This window comes from Oryzias melastigma, linkage group LG17 (genome assembly GCF_002922805.2).
Source record: "Oryzias melastigma strain HK-1 linkage group LG17, ASM292280v2, whole genome shotgun sequence".
NCBI lineage: Eukaryota > Metazoa > Chordata > Actinopteri > Beloniformes > Adrianichthyidae > Oryzias > Oryzias melastigma.
In genome coordinates this window covers 21908556-21921703 of record NC_050528.1, presented here as the reverse complement: position 1 = coordinate 21921703, position 13148 = coordinate 21908556, and the positions used below count along the sequence as shown (strand labels likewise).

Sequence of the window (13148 nt, the reverse complement as noted above, 5' to 3'; positions counted from 1 at the left end):
CCCCCCACTGAGACTTCCTTCCTAGCAACAAGCTTTTACTAGCATCTGACAACACTTGCTGTTTTAACGAGTCGCCCTGACAACCATCTAAGTGAATAGACACAATATTCATGTCATTATTTCCCCCTATGGTACAAAACCAGCATCTGATGAAAGTAAAAGGCTTCTGTAAGTGTTAAATGCCAACCAGCAGCTGCTAAACGTTACGTCTCATAATAAAACTTGACGTTTTGGCATTTCCGTTGCACAATGAAGAAATTGCTCATGCTGCCAACAGTTTCAGGTAAGGTGTAGAACCAGATACAACCTGCTCAGAGTGCCATAGACTCCTCCCAAGAAGCAAAAAGCCTTATACATAAGCCTTATGTTCACACCAACGGCCTTTGAAAAAGCACGATTAAGCAACCTTTTATAAAAAAAAAAGTCTATGTAAACCTAGTAGACAAGGTTGGACTTTGACCAATCAGGAGCTTGGATTTTGGTAGTGACGTATGGATGGTATCTTCCATCTTCGTGACGTTCCATGAGGTAGCCGGGTAGAGCTCAAGGAACTGCAAGAGGCATGCGCTCCTGTCTGCCACCCTTCACTGACCTGGACAGCCCTAAATCCTGCAACACTCATATGGGTAAACCCTCAAACGGGTGGATGTGACTAAGGCTATAGCGGTCTGATGCTACGTTCACACCAGGCATATGCTGCGAATGCAAGAATGCACTAGAAGGCAGTTCTTGAATGGGTGCCTAGCATTATATAACACGTAAAAATGATTATAAATCTTTAAGAAAAGCGGCGTAAAGGCCATCAAAAACGTCGCTTTTTACAAACATTTCAAGAGTAGCATCTAGATTATGGCGTCTACTAAGGCAAGCAAAAAAGATCATAAATGGCCAGGAAAAACTACGTAAAGAACGGCGTATTGGCCATCCAAAATGTTGTTGTTTACGAACATTTAAAAAGTAAAGAATTGTATTTGAAAGTAATTTGGGGTATGATCTCCAATTTTATTAGTTGTCCAGTTTTCTGTGCCCTTGAAGTTGAAACTTAAATTTCATGTGCACATCACAAACATATTTTTTGTTTTAAATACTACAAATGATAAGGTTATATAATCTAAACACGTTAAACCAACAAAAAAGTGCAATTTAAACCCATCCACTCATGGAACTTTGAGGTTTTATTTTCCATTTTTTCCAGTATTTCTTACAACGATACAGACATCACAGATTACATAGTTTTACAAACACAAAGCACACCACCACCTTGGCTGCTGATGCTGCTGCTGCTGTAACGGAGGGGGGGTAAAAGGGGGGGCGCTGCAGAGTTCAGGAGATTGCCAGTTCAGCCTGGGACATCCTTCTTTACAAGAGCTTTCATTCATCTGCTTGTGTTTAGAAAGAACCTGCCCCTTTTTTTAGGGGGGGGCTTTATTTTGCAGCATAGCGAAATGACGGAGGGGAAAAAAAAGACATGAAAGGGTTAAAAAAATGTGATCTGAGCATGTTGCAGCCCCTAATGACAGGAACAAGAGCCAAATAACTTCTCCACTGGTTAATCTTGTCCTCCGCCGTCTTGTTCAGATCAAGTTTTTTCAGGGTACCCTACAGAGAAATTACACCACCTAAACTGCAACCAACTAGTTTTTTTAATTCCTGTACAATGAAATAAAACTTTGATGGATTTTTTTCTTCAAAAATACAGAGAACTTTTTTTTTATTCTTCCATTTTTTTTCCTAAAAGTGTTTTCTCCAAACTTAAAAAACCCAAAAACTTTTGTTACTATATACTTCATTTTGGATGGTGATGTTTGTGTGTACATGTGAGAAACTCTATGTCATTTACACTCAACATTGTAAACATACATAGAACTATATTACATGTGCTTGAACTGCATCTTGAAGGGAAGAAAATTTACTTCACTAAAACACCACAAATGAAGGAGAGGTCGAGAGGTGGAAAAGCGCGTGGAGATGAAGGGCTTCCTGTTATTTCTCAGTTTGGTTCAAAAGCTCATTTTTCCGTGGACCGGCCCGCTCTGTCTTTTTTTATTTTTTTTAAACATACTTTAAAGTGGGAGGAGAGTTGTCTTTCTGCAGGAAAGAAAAAGAAAAAAGGAAAAAGAGGCATTCCATCGAGTTATCGTAGCGCCTGGTCCTGTCCAGCACTGTTGGAACTTTACAAAGAAGCAGGAAAATCAATGATTTTTCCAAAGTCTGTAGTAAGAAGTTCTTTTTAGGTTCATCTCCAGCAGCATGAAGCTACCAGGTGGGGGTGGAGTTTAGCAGACTGAGTTCTTCTGCATAGAAACACATCAACCCTCTTGACTTTCATCCGTCTTCTCGATGCCACTGCGGCAGTCCTTCAGCATGAAAATCCTCCATCGGCCTCCACAAAGGGCAAACAATGTCCCAAAAGTGTCTCTGCTCAAGGAGGCTTTAGAGAATCCAGTCCACAAGGAGGGAGGAAAAACAACAGGATGGAGGAATGGACTGAGGGGGGCGCAGAGGCGGGGTTGTGCTCTTTACAAATAGACGCGCCTCAGGTCTCCGGGCGAGGTGATGGTGTTGCACTGCGGGCACAGCTTTTTGTTTCCCTGTGAAAAACAGACAGAACAATTAGCATTAATAAAAAACAAAACGATTTCTCAGAATCATTTTTTGTCAGAATCAACAGTGAATGCTGCAAAGCGCCCCCTTTTCCTGCAAATATTCCGCGGCTTTGATTGTGTGCCATCGGCAGTAAAGCAGCAGGTGATAACAGGCAGCTCAGAACCCGACCGTGTTACGAGATCGGGACTGGGTGGTCTCCAGCGCCAACTTCCTACAAGCCTGTTGGGTTTAGAGTTGGCTGGAAAATGTTGGATCCAAGAGGATCCCTACTGTTAGGCTTCACTGGACTCTCTTGTACAAACTTTTGCCTGTTGCTCTGGAACAATGAGTGGACAGTCAGATAGTGTATTAAAGTGTAACAAAGAAAAAGAGTAATTACTTGGGTACAACACATCTTTGACTTAAAGTTCCCCTCTTTAATTGGTGTTTCTACCATGTTCTTGTTGCATTTTTCTGATAATAGAGGTCAGAAATTAAGAAACTTAAGTTTAAAATTACATTTCTGAGTATTTCTTTATTTCCAAGAAGTCTTTGCAAAAAACTAACGTGCATCGATGCTCACTATATTAGCAAATACAGACCACAATGCATTGCGGTCAAACAATCATTGAAAAACAAAACAAAAAAAAAGTATACAAACGTAATTTTTTAATAAACCATCCACATCTTTATCCTCAGAACACAGTGGAGTCACAAATAGACATTGTAAAATGTTTGTATGGATTGATTTTCACTTTGTGAAGTCGGTGATAAACGTCCGATCTGGTGTTTAGAAAAACGAAAGAAAAAAAGAAGTAAGCATGGTGTCCGAATTACCTTTAAATCCAGGGCACTAGATAGTCCCGCACTATATAGTTTTTAGTAGTTAGCGATTTCGGACATAGCCAGAGTTTTAAGCAATGGGGAGGGGCAGGGGGCGGGGCTTCCCTGTGACAACAGTCCCGCCCACAACTCAGGGGTGTATTTCTAACTACTGCTGCTCTGCAGAAACTATGTCTCAGAAAACGACAGAAATTTTTGATTTTGGCTAAAAACTCAATAATCATAAAGAAAAGGGAACACTTTAACAATACATCAAAAGATGATCGGAGAGCGACTTTAAAGCCTCGTTTCTGCTGAGCGGTCCGGTAAGGAGTGGTACGGTCCAGTCCAGTTAATTTTCTAGAAAGCGTTTCCACTCCGAGGCTTAATTAAGCCTTAACTAAGCCTTAACTAAGCCTTGTTTCCACTGAGTGGTTTGTTTTCAGGGCGCAGTAGACCGCTAGCTTGCTGCTAGCTTTACCCTGTACTACACTGTTGCAAAGGATGTGAGGAACGTTCAGAGTTCCACTGCGGACCAGGCCTTGCTGTTGTTTGTAGGTTTTTTCAGAATAGACTCGTGACCAAAAGAGTACACAGGAAGACATAAAAATGCTTACAAATGTTGGAAACGTTATATTGGCGCTTTCTAATATCGTCATGAATTTCTGCCAATCAACCGGTGGCGACAGCGGCTCCGCCTCAACCATTCCATTCCACTTTTCAATTAACCTACAACTGATAGGAGCCTCCAAGAGGTATGGTTCATGACTGTTGAACGGATCCATTTTACAATGGAAAAACTCAGAATACTGGACCGTACCGGACCGCTCAGTGGATTCGGGGCTTAAGGCTGCAAACATCTCTAGTAATAGTATTAAGTCACTACGACCCTTGTATTTTAGACATGGTTCCTTGGTGCTACTTGGTTGTTTCATTTTTTTTCTTAAAAGAGAAGATGTAAAGTATTTTCTGTAAATACCATATGTTACTGACTAATCTCTCTTGAAGTACAGTCACATATCCTAAATGCCACCGCGACCTAAATGCAAGCTTTTTAGCAAAGAAGAAGTGCCACCCAGAGGTGTATATAAAGCGGGTCATTATGCAGGCCTGACGGCAGCTGTATGCATTCACGATTTTCAAAAAAAAATGGACATGAAATCTTGAAGATTCTGCCGATGCTTCCCTATCACGCAGTTGTAGTTTAACTGTAGCAAAAATCAGGTTTTCATACATACTTTACTATTACATTTACCATATTTTTACATTTTTATTAAAAAAAAAAAAAAATCCTGTTCCAAAATATATTTATAGGATGGAGCAGTGGATGCACTTTAATTTTCATGAATTAGAACAGGTGTGCACTGTAAAAGCTTTGTTTGTTTATAGCCTTTTAAATAAAACTCAACATGAATCTGGATTAGCCACACAGCTTCTTAAAGTGTTTTAGCTGGCCAGGAATCTGCGGGGAAAAAAAACTGAAAGAAGTTTGGGATGTTTATCACTTAGGGTAATGAAGTATTTCCCTTGTGTAGATGCAGTCCTGTCCAACTCCTGTATAGTGAGAGCACAGCGTGTGTGTTTGTGTAGCTGTCAAGCTGTGCACCAGCTGCCTTTTTCATTACAGCAGTGAGAGGCTGGAGGTTGGAGTTAACTAGATTTGTCTGCATTTACTTTGATCAGCCCGCCACTTGCATTTTTATTTCTGCCTCTGGGCTACGGCTTTAACGGCCCGCCATTAGATCCCTGATTGCAGCAAACAATGTCCGCATGCACACAAACAAAAGGCACAAACAGGGTTCTCTTAGATGTTGAGAAGCATTAACATTTAGATCAACTTCAAAAGGTTGTTGTTGCTAAAACCAACTAAACAGCTGATCAGCTTCAGTTTAAGATCTAAACTTCTGCAGGTTTGCTAGGAATCGTTCAAACGAGCCTGAAGTAGACACATCCAAAGATATGCTAGCAACAATGTAACAATATGTAGCTAAATATTACATTCTCCTCCACAGTTTAAAAATGCAATTGCATGAAGATATTTTCATTATTGTGTTGACATTAGAAAGTTTCCCGGTGACTAATCTGTATTTTCCGTCTGCTTTACTTGCTCATAAAACTTTCTCTTTTGCAGGAGCTTCTGCACTAGTTTAGACTAATGGAACGTATTTTCCAGCCCATAAAGGGCATTTTTTTTTTCAAAAAATGACAGTGTGCCTTATAATCTGGAGTTCTTTATATATGAATTAATTCTGGCTGTACGTACTGATGTCAAAGCACATTTGAGAGGTACAGCGCACTCTTAATATGTCAAATATCTTTTTTATTGCTAATGCAGCTAACATGTAGCAGGGTTGGACTGTCTTTTTTTACAGGCTGCTAACAAGGTTGGGAGCTAGCGTAGTCACAGTAATGTTTGTTTGAGTGGTGACAGTCAAGATTTGGAGTTACAGGTACTGAGGCTAAAAATTTGCATATCACAGATACGAATTAGAATGATTGAACACAGTTCATAAAGTCTGACTGACAGACCTTTCTCTGACTCTTTTGTTTCATCTGCACTTTATAGTTGTGAGATGATCTTGAAAATCGACCATTCAATGGCCGTGCACCTTTTTATCCAAAAAATATGGTAAGTTGTTATTCTTAGTGAGGCTGATGATGCCTTGTGAAGAAAATGGATCCAAAACAGGTTAAGTGACGACTGACAAATACCATTAGAATATAAACAAGAGATGGTGGCAAGGTAATTGGAAGAGAAAGAAGACTGTTTATCCTCGGAGCAAAAGGAACCCTGTTGTCTTCTACGGTCCATTAACCACATTAGTGATCGCTAATTTTACTCTACTGAATATATTAGACTAACTAATAACCAACACAATCAGAGGCGTGTGGCTCCCAGGCCTGAGGCTGAGCATAGATTACATATAAGGTTAGAGTCGACCACTTTATTGCAACACATTAACAAGCCTTTGGGGGCCCGTTCCATCTGAGCTCCGACTGAGACCGCCTGCAGAACAGGACTCCATTTTGGTTTGTTCCCATGGGGCGTAGAGACACGCACTGGCTATGAAATGAGTTTGGAATACGTGAAAAGGTGCAGGACAGAGGAACGTGTATGTATGTGTGTGTTTAGCTTGAACATACCAGAGTCCGGAGCCAGCACTCTTCACAATGAACATGCCAGCACTGGATGGAGGTGAGGGGCATCGTGTACGAGTCCTGGAGACAGAGAGGGCGACAAAAACCAGCAACATGAAACCGAGTTTGTTTCACCAGACCGGTCAGACAGCAGTACACAATCAAAGCTCTATATTTCTTGATTAACCACAACAACAGACCAATATTTATGGAGTGATGCAGCCATGAAACCACTAAGCAAGGCAGCACGCAGTTGAACCGGCAGCCTGGAGAAAACACAAACGCACACCGACATGACATCCAGCAAGGCAACGACCGATGGAAGAAGGCGGGCACAAGGAGGACACCAATGAGCAAAGATTCGTTTCTTTTCATTTTGAAAAGAACGCAAAGATGACTGAGGGATGGAGGGATGAGGGGAGGGGCCAAGGGAGGGAGGGGAGGAGGGAGGAAATGCCTTACCCTCCGTAGGGGCTGTGGGAGGAGCCTCTTTATGCTGCCGCCGTAGCCACCAATCACAAGGCCTCTGTACAGACAGTACAGACCGAGGGGGAGGGACTTAGCTTGCCTCTCTCCGACCTCATTGGCCAGTGCCCGGGACCCTGGCCACGCCCCTATGCTCCTGATCTCTGCGCCTGACTGGATAGTAGGCTTTCTCTGCGGAAGGAGGGGAGGTGGGGGTGGGAGAGGAGAGGGGTGCGAAAGGTGGCAGCTAATCATCGAGTCGTCCTGATCACGCAAAACACACGCAGTGCTTAAAAAAAACACACTGATGTGGACACACACGCACACAGCCAACACGGGGATGTAGAGGAGTTTGTTCTCTACAGGAACTCTGATCGACTCAGGAACGTCGACTCGTGATTTGATGCTAATCACTGTGAATAGGTGCTAACAAAAACTACTACACAAAATCCAACTCCAAATACTGATTGGGTTAAAATTCCACCCTGCTTTCAATAAAAATAGTTAATAATCCTCTTGTCTCTAAATTGCTGACTGTAAAAGAGAACTGGACAGAGTGAGCGTGACATCACCCTTTAAAAATGACTTGCTGACAGTTCCATCCAAATTAAATAAATCCAGTTGCCATGTTTGAAGCAGGTGACATCTGTTAGCAGTAACTCGTCGAAGCTGGTCTGAATCAACGTTTCTATGGCAACCACTCTCCCCAATCAGGAACGATCTTGTTGGAAGCACATTTCCAAGCTCAAAACATTTTGAGCGTTCCACGTGAGACCGCCTACTTTTTCTTTAGAGGCAACTTACTGGTAAGTTTATCATTTATGCTACAGAAAAAAATATGGAAAAAAAAATTTGGACTTGCAAAAACTTGTTAAAAACGTATCTGAGCAAGAATGGTTATTCTGACAAATCTAATGGCCGAGTAATAGTTTATTTCTCTATAAAAGTCTATAGGCTTCTTGGCGCCAGCGGGTACTTCCTATTTGAAACACAACGGGGGGTGGTAACTTAGTCCAGCTCTCATATACAGTCAATGGTCTAACAAACAGTAAAAACACGGCGTAGCTTCCAGAAGAAACACTAGACATGAACAAATACAAAAGGAGGGATCTCAGCATGCTAAAGATAAATGATTTAGATTTTTTGGGTCATTTGGTCAAAACAAAAATTTACTAAGAGTGATTTTTTAAAGGTTTGGATCAAACCCCTTCTTTTTTTGGATGATTTCTTTACTGCATCACTTAACCATCATGAAGTGTGCCTTCATAAAACATCTCTTTTTTTAAGATGGTCTTAAACACTTTGTACTACAGTAAATTCCTACAAACAAAGAAGTAAAGTGTGGAAAGAAGTGATAGTCATGCATCCGTCTTTTTGCAGGTTTGTTGCCATAAAACATCGGACACTTTATGAAAAATAGCTACATAATAAACAACTGGGTTTGAATAATTAAAAAAAAGTAAAAGTAACAGCAAAAGTAATTTTTGTAGTAGAAATATCACCACAGTTATACTGCAGTTGAATTCAATAATAAACCACCCTCCAATGTGAATAACATTTTGCAAGGATGGACTATAAATATCAACGTTTTTGAAGAATTTGTGTTTAAAACAAAAAAATAAAAGCTATTGTTTTGAACTTTAAACATTTTTAAGAAATAATAGTTTTTGGTTTCACATCTTTTGAAAAAAAAAAGCCACTAGATAAGATGTTTATAGGAAATTGCAATGATTAAACTGCCCAGTGGGGGGCGGTAGAGTCCCATTGAAAATATAGTCCCCTTGCAACGAAACAGCAGATGAGGATCTGTTTGGATTTTCAAGAAGAGAAAAGAATATTTAGCAAATATTTATGGTGATAAAAATCTCCCCTGTATATTTGCATGAATTTGATGTAATCTCGTCTAAGTGTTGCTAAAAGTGTTTGTCCATCTACTTTGAAACCACGGCTAAAATCTTCAAAATGCATCTCGCCAGCCCCTCACAACCACCGCCGCCGCCCCACCCTGCCAACAAGTGAGTAATCAGATGACTTTTAGATCAGACAAAGTGACAGGTAGGGAGCACAGAGACAACTTAATGACAGACAGAGACAGATTAGAGTGAAGATGCGGTTGTGTGTGGACATATTTGTGCTTCTGTGTAAGCTCTGGTTCGTGTGAGAGATAAAGGACAGTGACAGATGAGCAAAGAAGAGCCATGCCTCCATTGGGCAGTGAGTGATCGATCGCCGTGCCTTGCCCTTCGTGTCACCTCGGGCACCCAGCAACCTTTGGGAAGTGCAGGCGTTGGTAATTACCCGCTTTGCACACAAACGCACAACCGTGCACACAACAGTACAGAGTACAGGCAAACGCTGCCAGGACGGGGACTTCACATCAAGAAAGAGACAACTGCTGATGGGGCGTTTAAGTTCAGCTGCTTAGAAAGAGTCTGAACTTGAAGACATTTTACAGCATTCTAGATGATTCAAATCTATTTCTTAAGAAGTATCAGAATTTTCACACTATTAGGAACACTTATAATCTTCGATTTTGTTTAAAAAAAAAATGAAAGTACGGGTTACAATTCAGAGTGCCTTTTATAAGGATTAATATCAGTTGCAAACAAAATTGAGTTATTTGTGAAAACGCTAATGTGGCCAATGTGTATCGGTGGTACGTTGTGTTTTATGTGCTGTTAACAAGGTCAAACAAAACAGTCACGATTGTTAAAGTAGTATCAGTCTGTTCTTTTACGTGTTTTAAACCAGATTGGGAGTTGCAAATATTGTAAATATGCTAATGGAGCTAACACTTCTAATGTGGCTAACGTGTCGCTGTGCCGGGCTGTGTTTTTTTTTTATGTTCCAATAACAAAATTTGAAGTTAGCGTAGTAACAGTAACAGTAGTCTGTTTTTTACATGTAGCAAATACGGTTTGGAGCTACAAGTGTTGTCAATACGCTAACACGGCTAACGCTTCTTTCATACAAACAAGTTCTAAAAGCACTGTAAACTTAGTTAAAGTCTGACTAACTGCGTTTCCATTACACATATGTGCAAAACTATCAAAATTCTAGACATGTTGAAAAAACACAATTTCGCAATTACATGGTGTCCATTTTATTTTATTCACATAATTATGTGAATAAAATAAGTCTCGGCACTAGTGCTCATCATCTATCAAAGGAGACGTCGGGATCTGATTTTGACCACGGAGTGGCAAACTATATAGGAGCAGCTATAGATGAAGAGATTTTGGGAAATGGTGGTTTTACAGAGGAGCTGTGGATCCAGCAATTCTACATGAAACACTCTGAAACACTGTGATGCTGTAGGACCTCTTGTGGCGCCCACTCTACACGTGATTTTAGTTGCATGATTTATTTAATTTGAAAAAATTGTTTCCATCGCAGTTTGGCGAAATATGTCACCTCCTCTAAGCGCAAAATTTTTTTTCCGATAAATCCAATTTTTTTTTTTTTGTCATTGGGTGAATTTATTAGTGCAAATTAAATTTGGGTGATTCCATAGTCAATAGAAACGGAGCTACTGATAGCATTATCTGAATCTTTTATCTCACTTAATGTCCCTTATAGTTCAGTGCTCCTTATATTTGACTAAAGTTTGAAAATAGAACACACATTTGGCACATTTCATTGCTTAAACTCTTGATAGGTGTAAAATTTTTCCAAAAATATCAAATATTTGAATACGTCTTCTTTGTGCAATATTCATTTTGATGGCCATAAATCAGATGTAAAAGAAAAAAGATGAGCTGATAAATAATAATATTATATAATCCACAGCCATGCAGGTACGATCACATGACAACAGCAACAGTGAACTATTCATGATGGAGATGACATGCACACTGATGCAACACGTCAAGCCACATCTCATCTTGAAGAACAGTAGCATGAGCAAAATGTCAATTTAAAAGGTCATCATTTTTCGTCCTTCTGGGTAGTTTTTTTTTTTTTTTTGCAAAAAAGGATGAACCAGTATTTGCAGAAACTGTGAGTACGTTGTTCAAAGGTTGTAGAGATTGACCCACAGAAATACTTGGGATAGTAAATGAAACCTGGCTATCTACAGCAAACGAAATGTGCATTATCTTACTGCACCAGCTTGGTTTTCTGCTGGGATGATAAGAGTTTGCAAACAGCAAAATTCATGATGGAATATTACATTTATGACAAAATATTGGCATAAAGATAGAGATGGTTTTGCGGGGTTTCCCTCCTTTCCATTTTCCTCCAAATTTAAACCAACTGTGGCTTTAGTTCTTCATGTTCATGGTGTTTGAGTGCAACGTTTGAATTCTGGACAACAGGAGTAGCAGCGCTTAGCAATCACAGGGACTCACCATACAGATGAGACACTTGTATCTGTCTCCTCTTAGTATCTGCTTCTCCAGCTCTCTGATTCTGGCCTTCAGAGCCTCCATCGTGGTAGCTGTGGACTCCTCCTCCGTAACCCTGGAGCAGAAGATGTAGAAGAGACCGTTTGAGTTACTCTTCTTGTCTGAAGGGTTATAAACTTGTGCAAATATTACATTCACTTTCAGCACCTCATTTTTCGGACATTCCGCCGTCTTTCACTCAACCCCCCCTTGCTTTTGAGCAACCACTGACTAATGCGCAACACGATTAGAGAAAATGTGCGTTTAACACTGTCCAACAGCATATGAAGCAGCCATAACTAAATCAATACGGACGACATACAGACCACAACGCCGATGACAGCTCGGCGGAGGGAGACGGGACCACACCGGCCAGATGATGTTTGTTATGGCCTCCCGCTCGTTTCTCTGACAAGATCCAATAGTTGTGTGTGTGTTGAAGGAAAGTGTGCATTTATGGTGATGTGGTCATTTTGCAGCTTGATAGCTTGCTGATCTATGGTATTGATCCGGCTGGGGAAGGACGAGCACAAAGGGGGGGGAGGCAGCGAGTAAAAGACAGTAGTAAGTGGGTGTGTGGTTGCTGTTAAAAATGGCTCCATTTGCTGCATCTTCTCACAACAAAAGGGACAGTTGGAGGAAATAAAAATGAACTTTTTTCATTTTTATCCAAAGAACAAAGTTAAAGAAATAAATGTGTTGAGACAACAGCTTTAAGTATCATATATTTAACCTATTGTTGAGCTTTTTGGACTAAATTGCAGATTTAAGCTGAATTGATGTTGATAATATGATTTAATGTTAAGTATCAATCTTTTTCCTAAACTGCTCAGCTTAGACATGATTTTTCCCCACTGAGACTTGGATGTCAGCCTAAAAGATTCACTCAAAACTAAAAAAGAAAAAAAAAGGTCTCCAAGGCGTCAAGTTGTTTGCTTTTAATGTCACCCACTAAACAAAACAAAGCAACTAAATTTACTGTATCGAGCCTTCAAAACTTAAAAATCTTAAGAAATAAAAATTGTGATTTCACATCTATTTATTAAAACCCATTGCTCACTTTTTTCCCTCTAAAAAAATGTGACGTTCACACTGGACTATTGCTACGCCGATACAAGTGTACCGTATTTTCCGGACTATAAGTCGCGTTTTTTTTCATAGATTGAATGTCCCTGCGACTTATACTCCAGTGCGACTTATATACGAATTTTTAATGATGAGATATGGACCGTAAGTCTAGAGTGCCCTCTTATGGTGATCTATGCAATTACTTTATTTACTTTAGTTATTCAGAAGTGACACAGAGGACGAAGAATTTAACGGATTTAGTTATATGGAGTGAGATTGCGTGCAATTAATTACAGTAAAGATACAAAGTTGATGAGTTCTTGAGGCTATAGTTAAATAAAACTGTTATGTTATATAAATGCTACACCTTTTCGTTTTTTTCATGATGCTAATATGTGTTGACACATATTCAGCCTGTTTTCTATTCACTTATGAATGTTATAACTTACCTTCCAGGATGATGTAATGTCGTTTTTTTTTCAACCAGTTTGTAAAATAAATTACTTGAAAAAAATGCGACTTATACTCCAGTGCGACTTATGTATGGTTTTTTCTTCTTCATCATGCATTTTTTGGCCCCTGCGACTTATACTCCGGTGCGACTTATAGTCCGAAAAATACGGTACACACTTTCAGTTGGAAGAGAATTGGTGCGAAATGCTGAAGTGAAGCGGTTCCAGGCTT

The 13148-nt window shown here is 40.0% G+C and overlaps 1 protein-coding gene and 1 long non-coding RNA gene across 6 annotated transcripts in view; one reads left to right on the top strand and one right to left on the bottom strand.

Moving 5' to 3' along the window:
- The window catches only part of LOC112147313, a 38914-nt gene that overhangs the window by 19105 nt on the left and 6661 nt on the right, over nucleotides 1-13148 (top strand). The window lies entirely within an intron of this gene.
- rnf220a (ring finger protein 220a) overlaps nucleotides 1158-13148 on the bottom strand; it is a 33653-nt gene continuing 21662 nt past the window's right edge. For 2 of the 3 annotated variants that reach the window (XM_024273590.2, XM_024273591.2), the window contains exons 8-11: nucleotides 11361-11472; nucleotides 7009-7203; nucleotides 6553-6627; nucleotides 1158-2591 (exon numbers count right to left, since the gene is read on the bottom strand). In XM_024273590.2, coding sequence (XP_024129358.1) covers nucleotides 2520-2591; nucleotides 6553-6627; nucleotides 7009-7203; nucleotides 11361-11472 — 454 coding nt within the window. In that variant the 3' untranslated portion in view covers nucleotides 1158-2519. The remainder of the gene's footprint in view (nucleotides 2592-6552; nucleotides 6628-7008; nucleotides 7204-11360; nucleotides 11473-13148) is intronic. The other variant, XM_024273592.2, reaches the window with a different exon arrangement.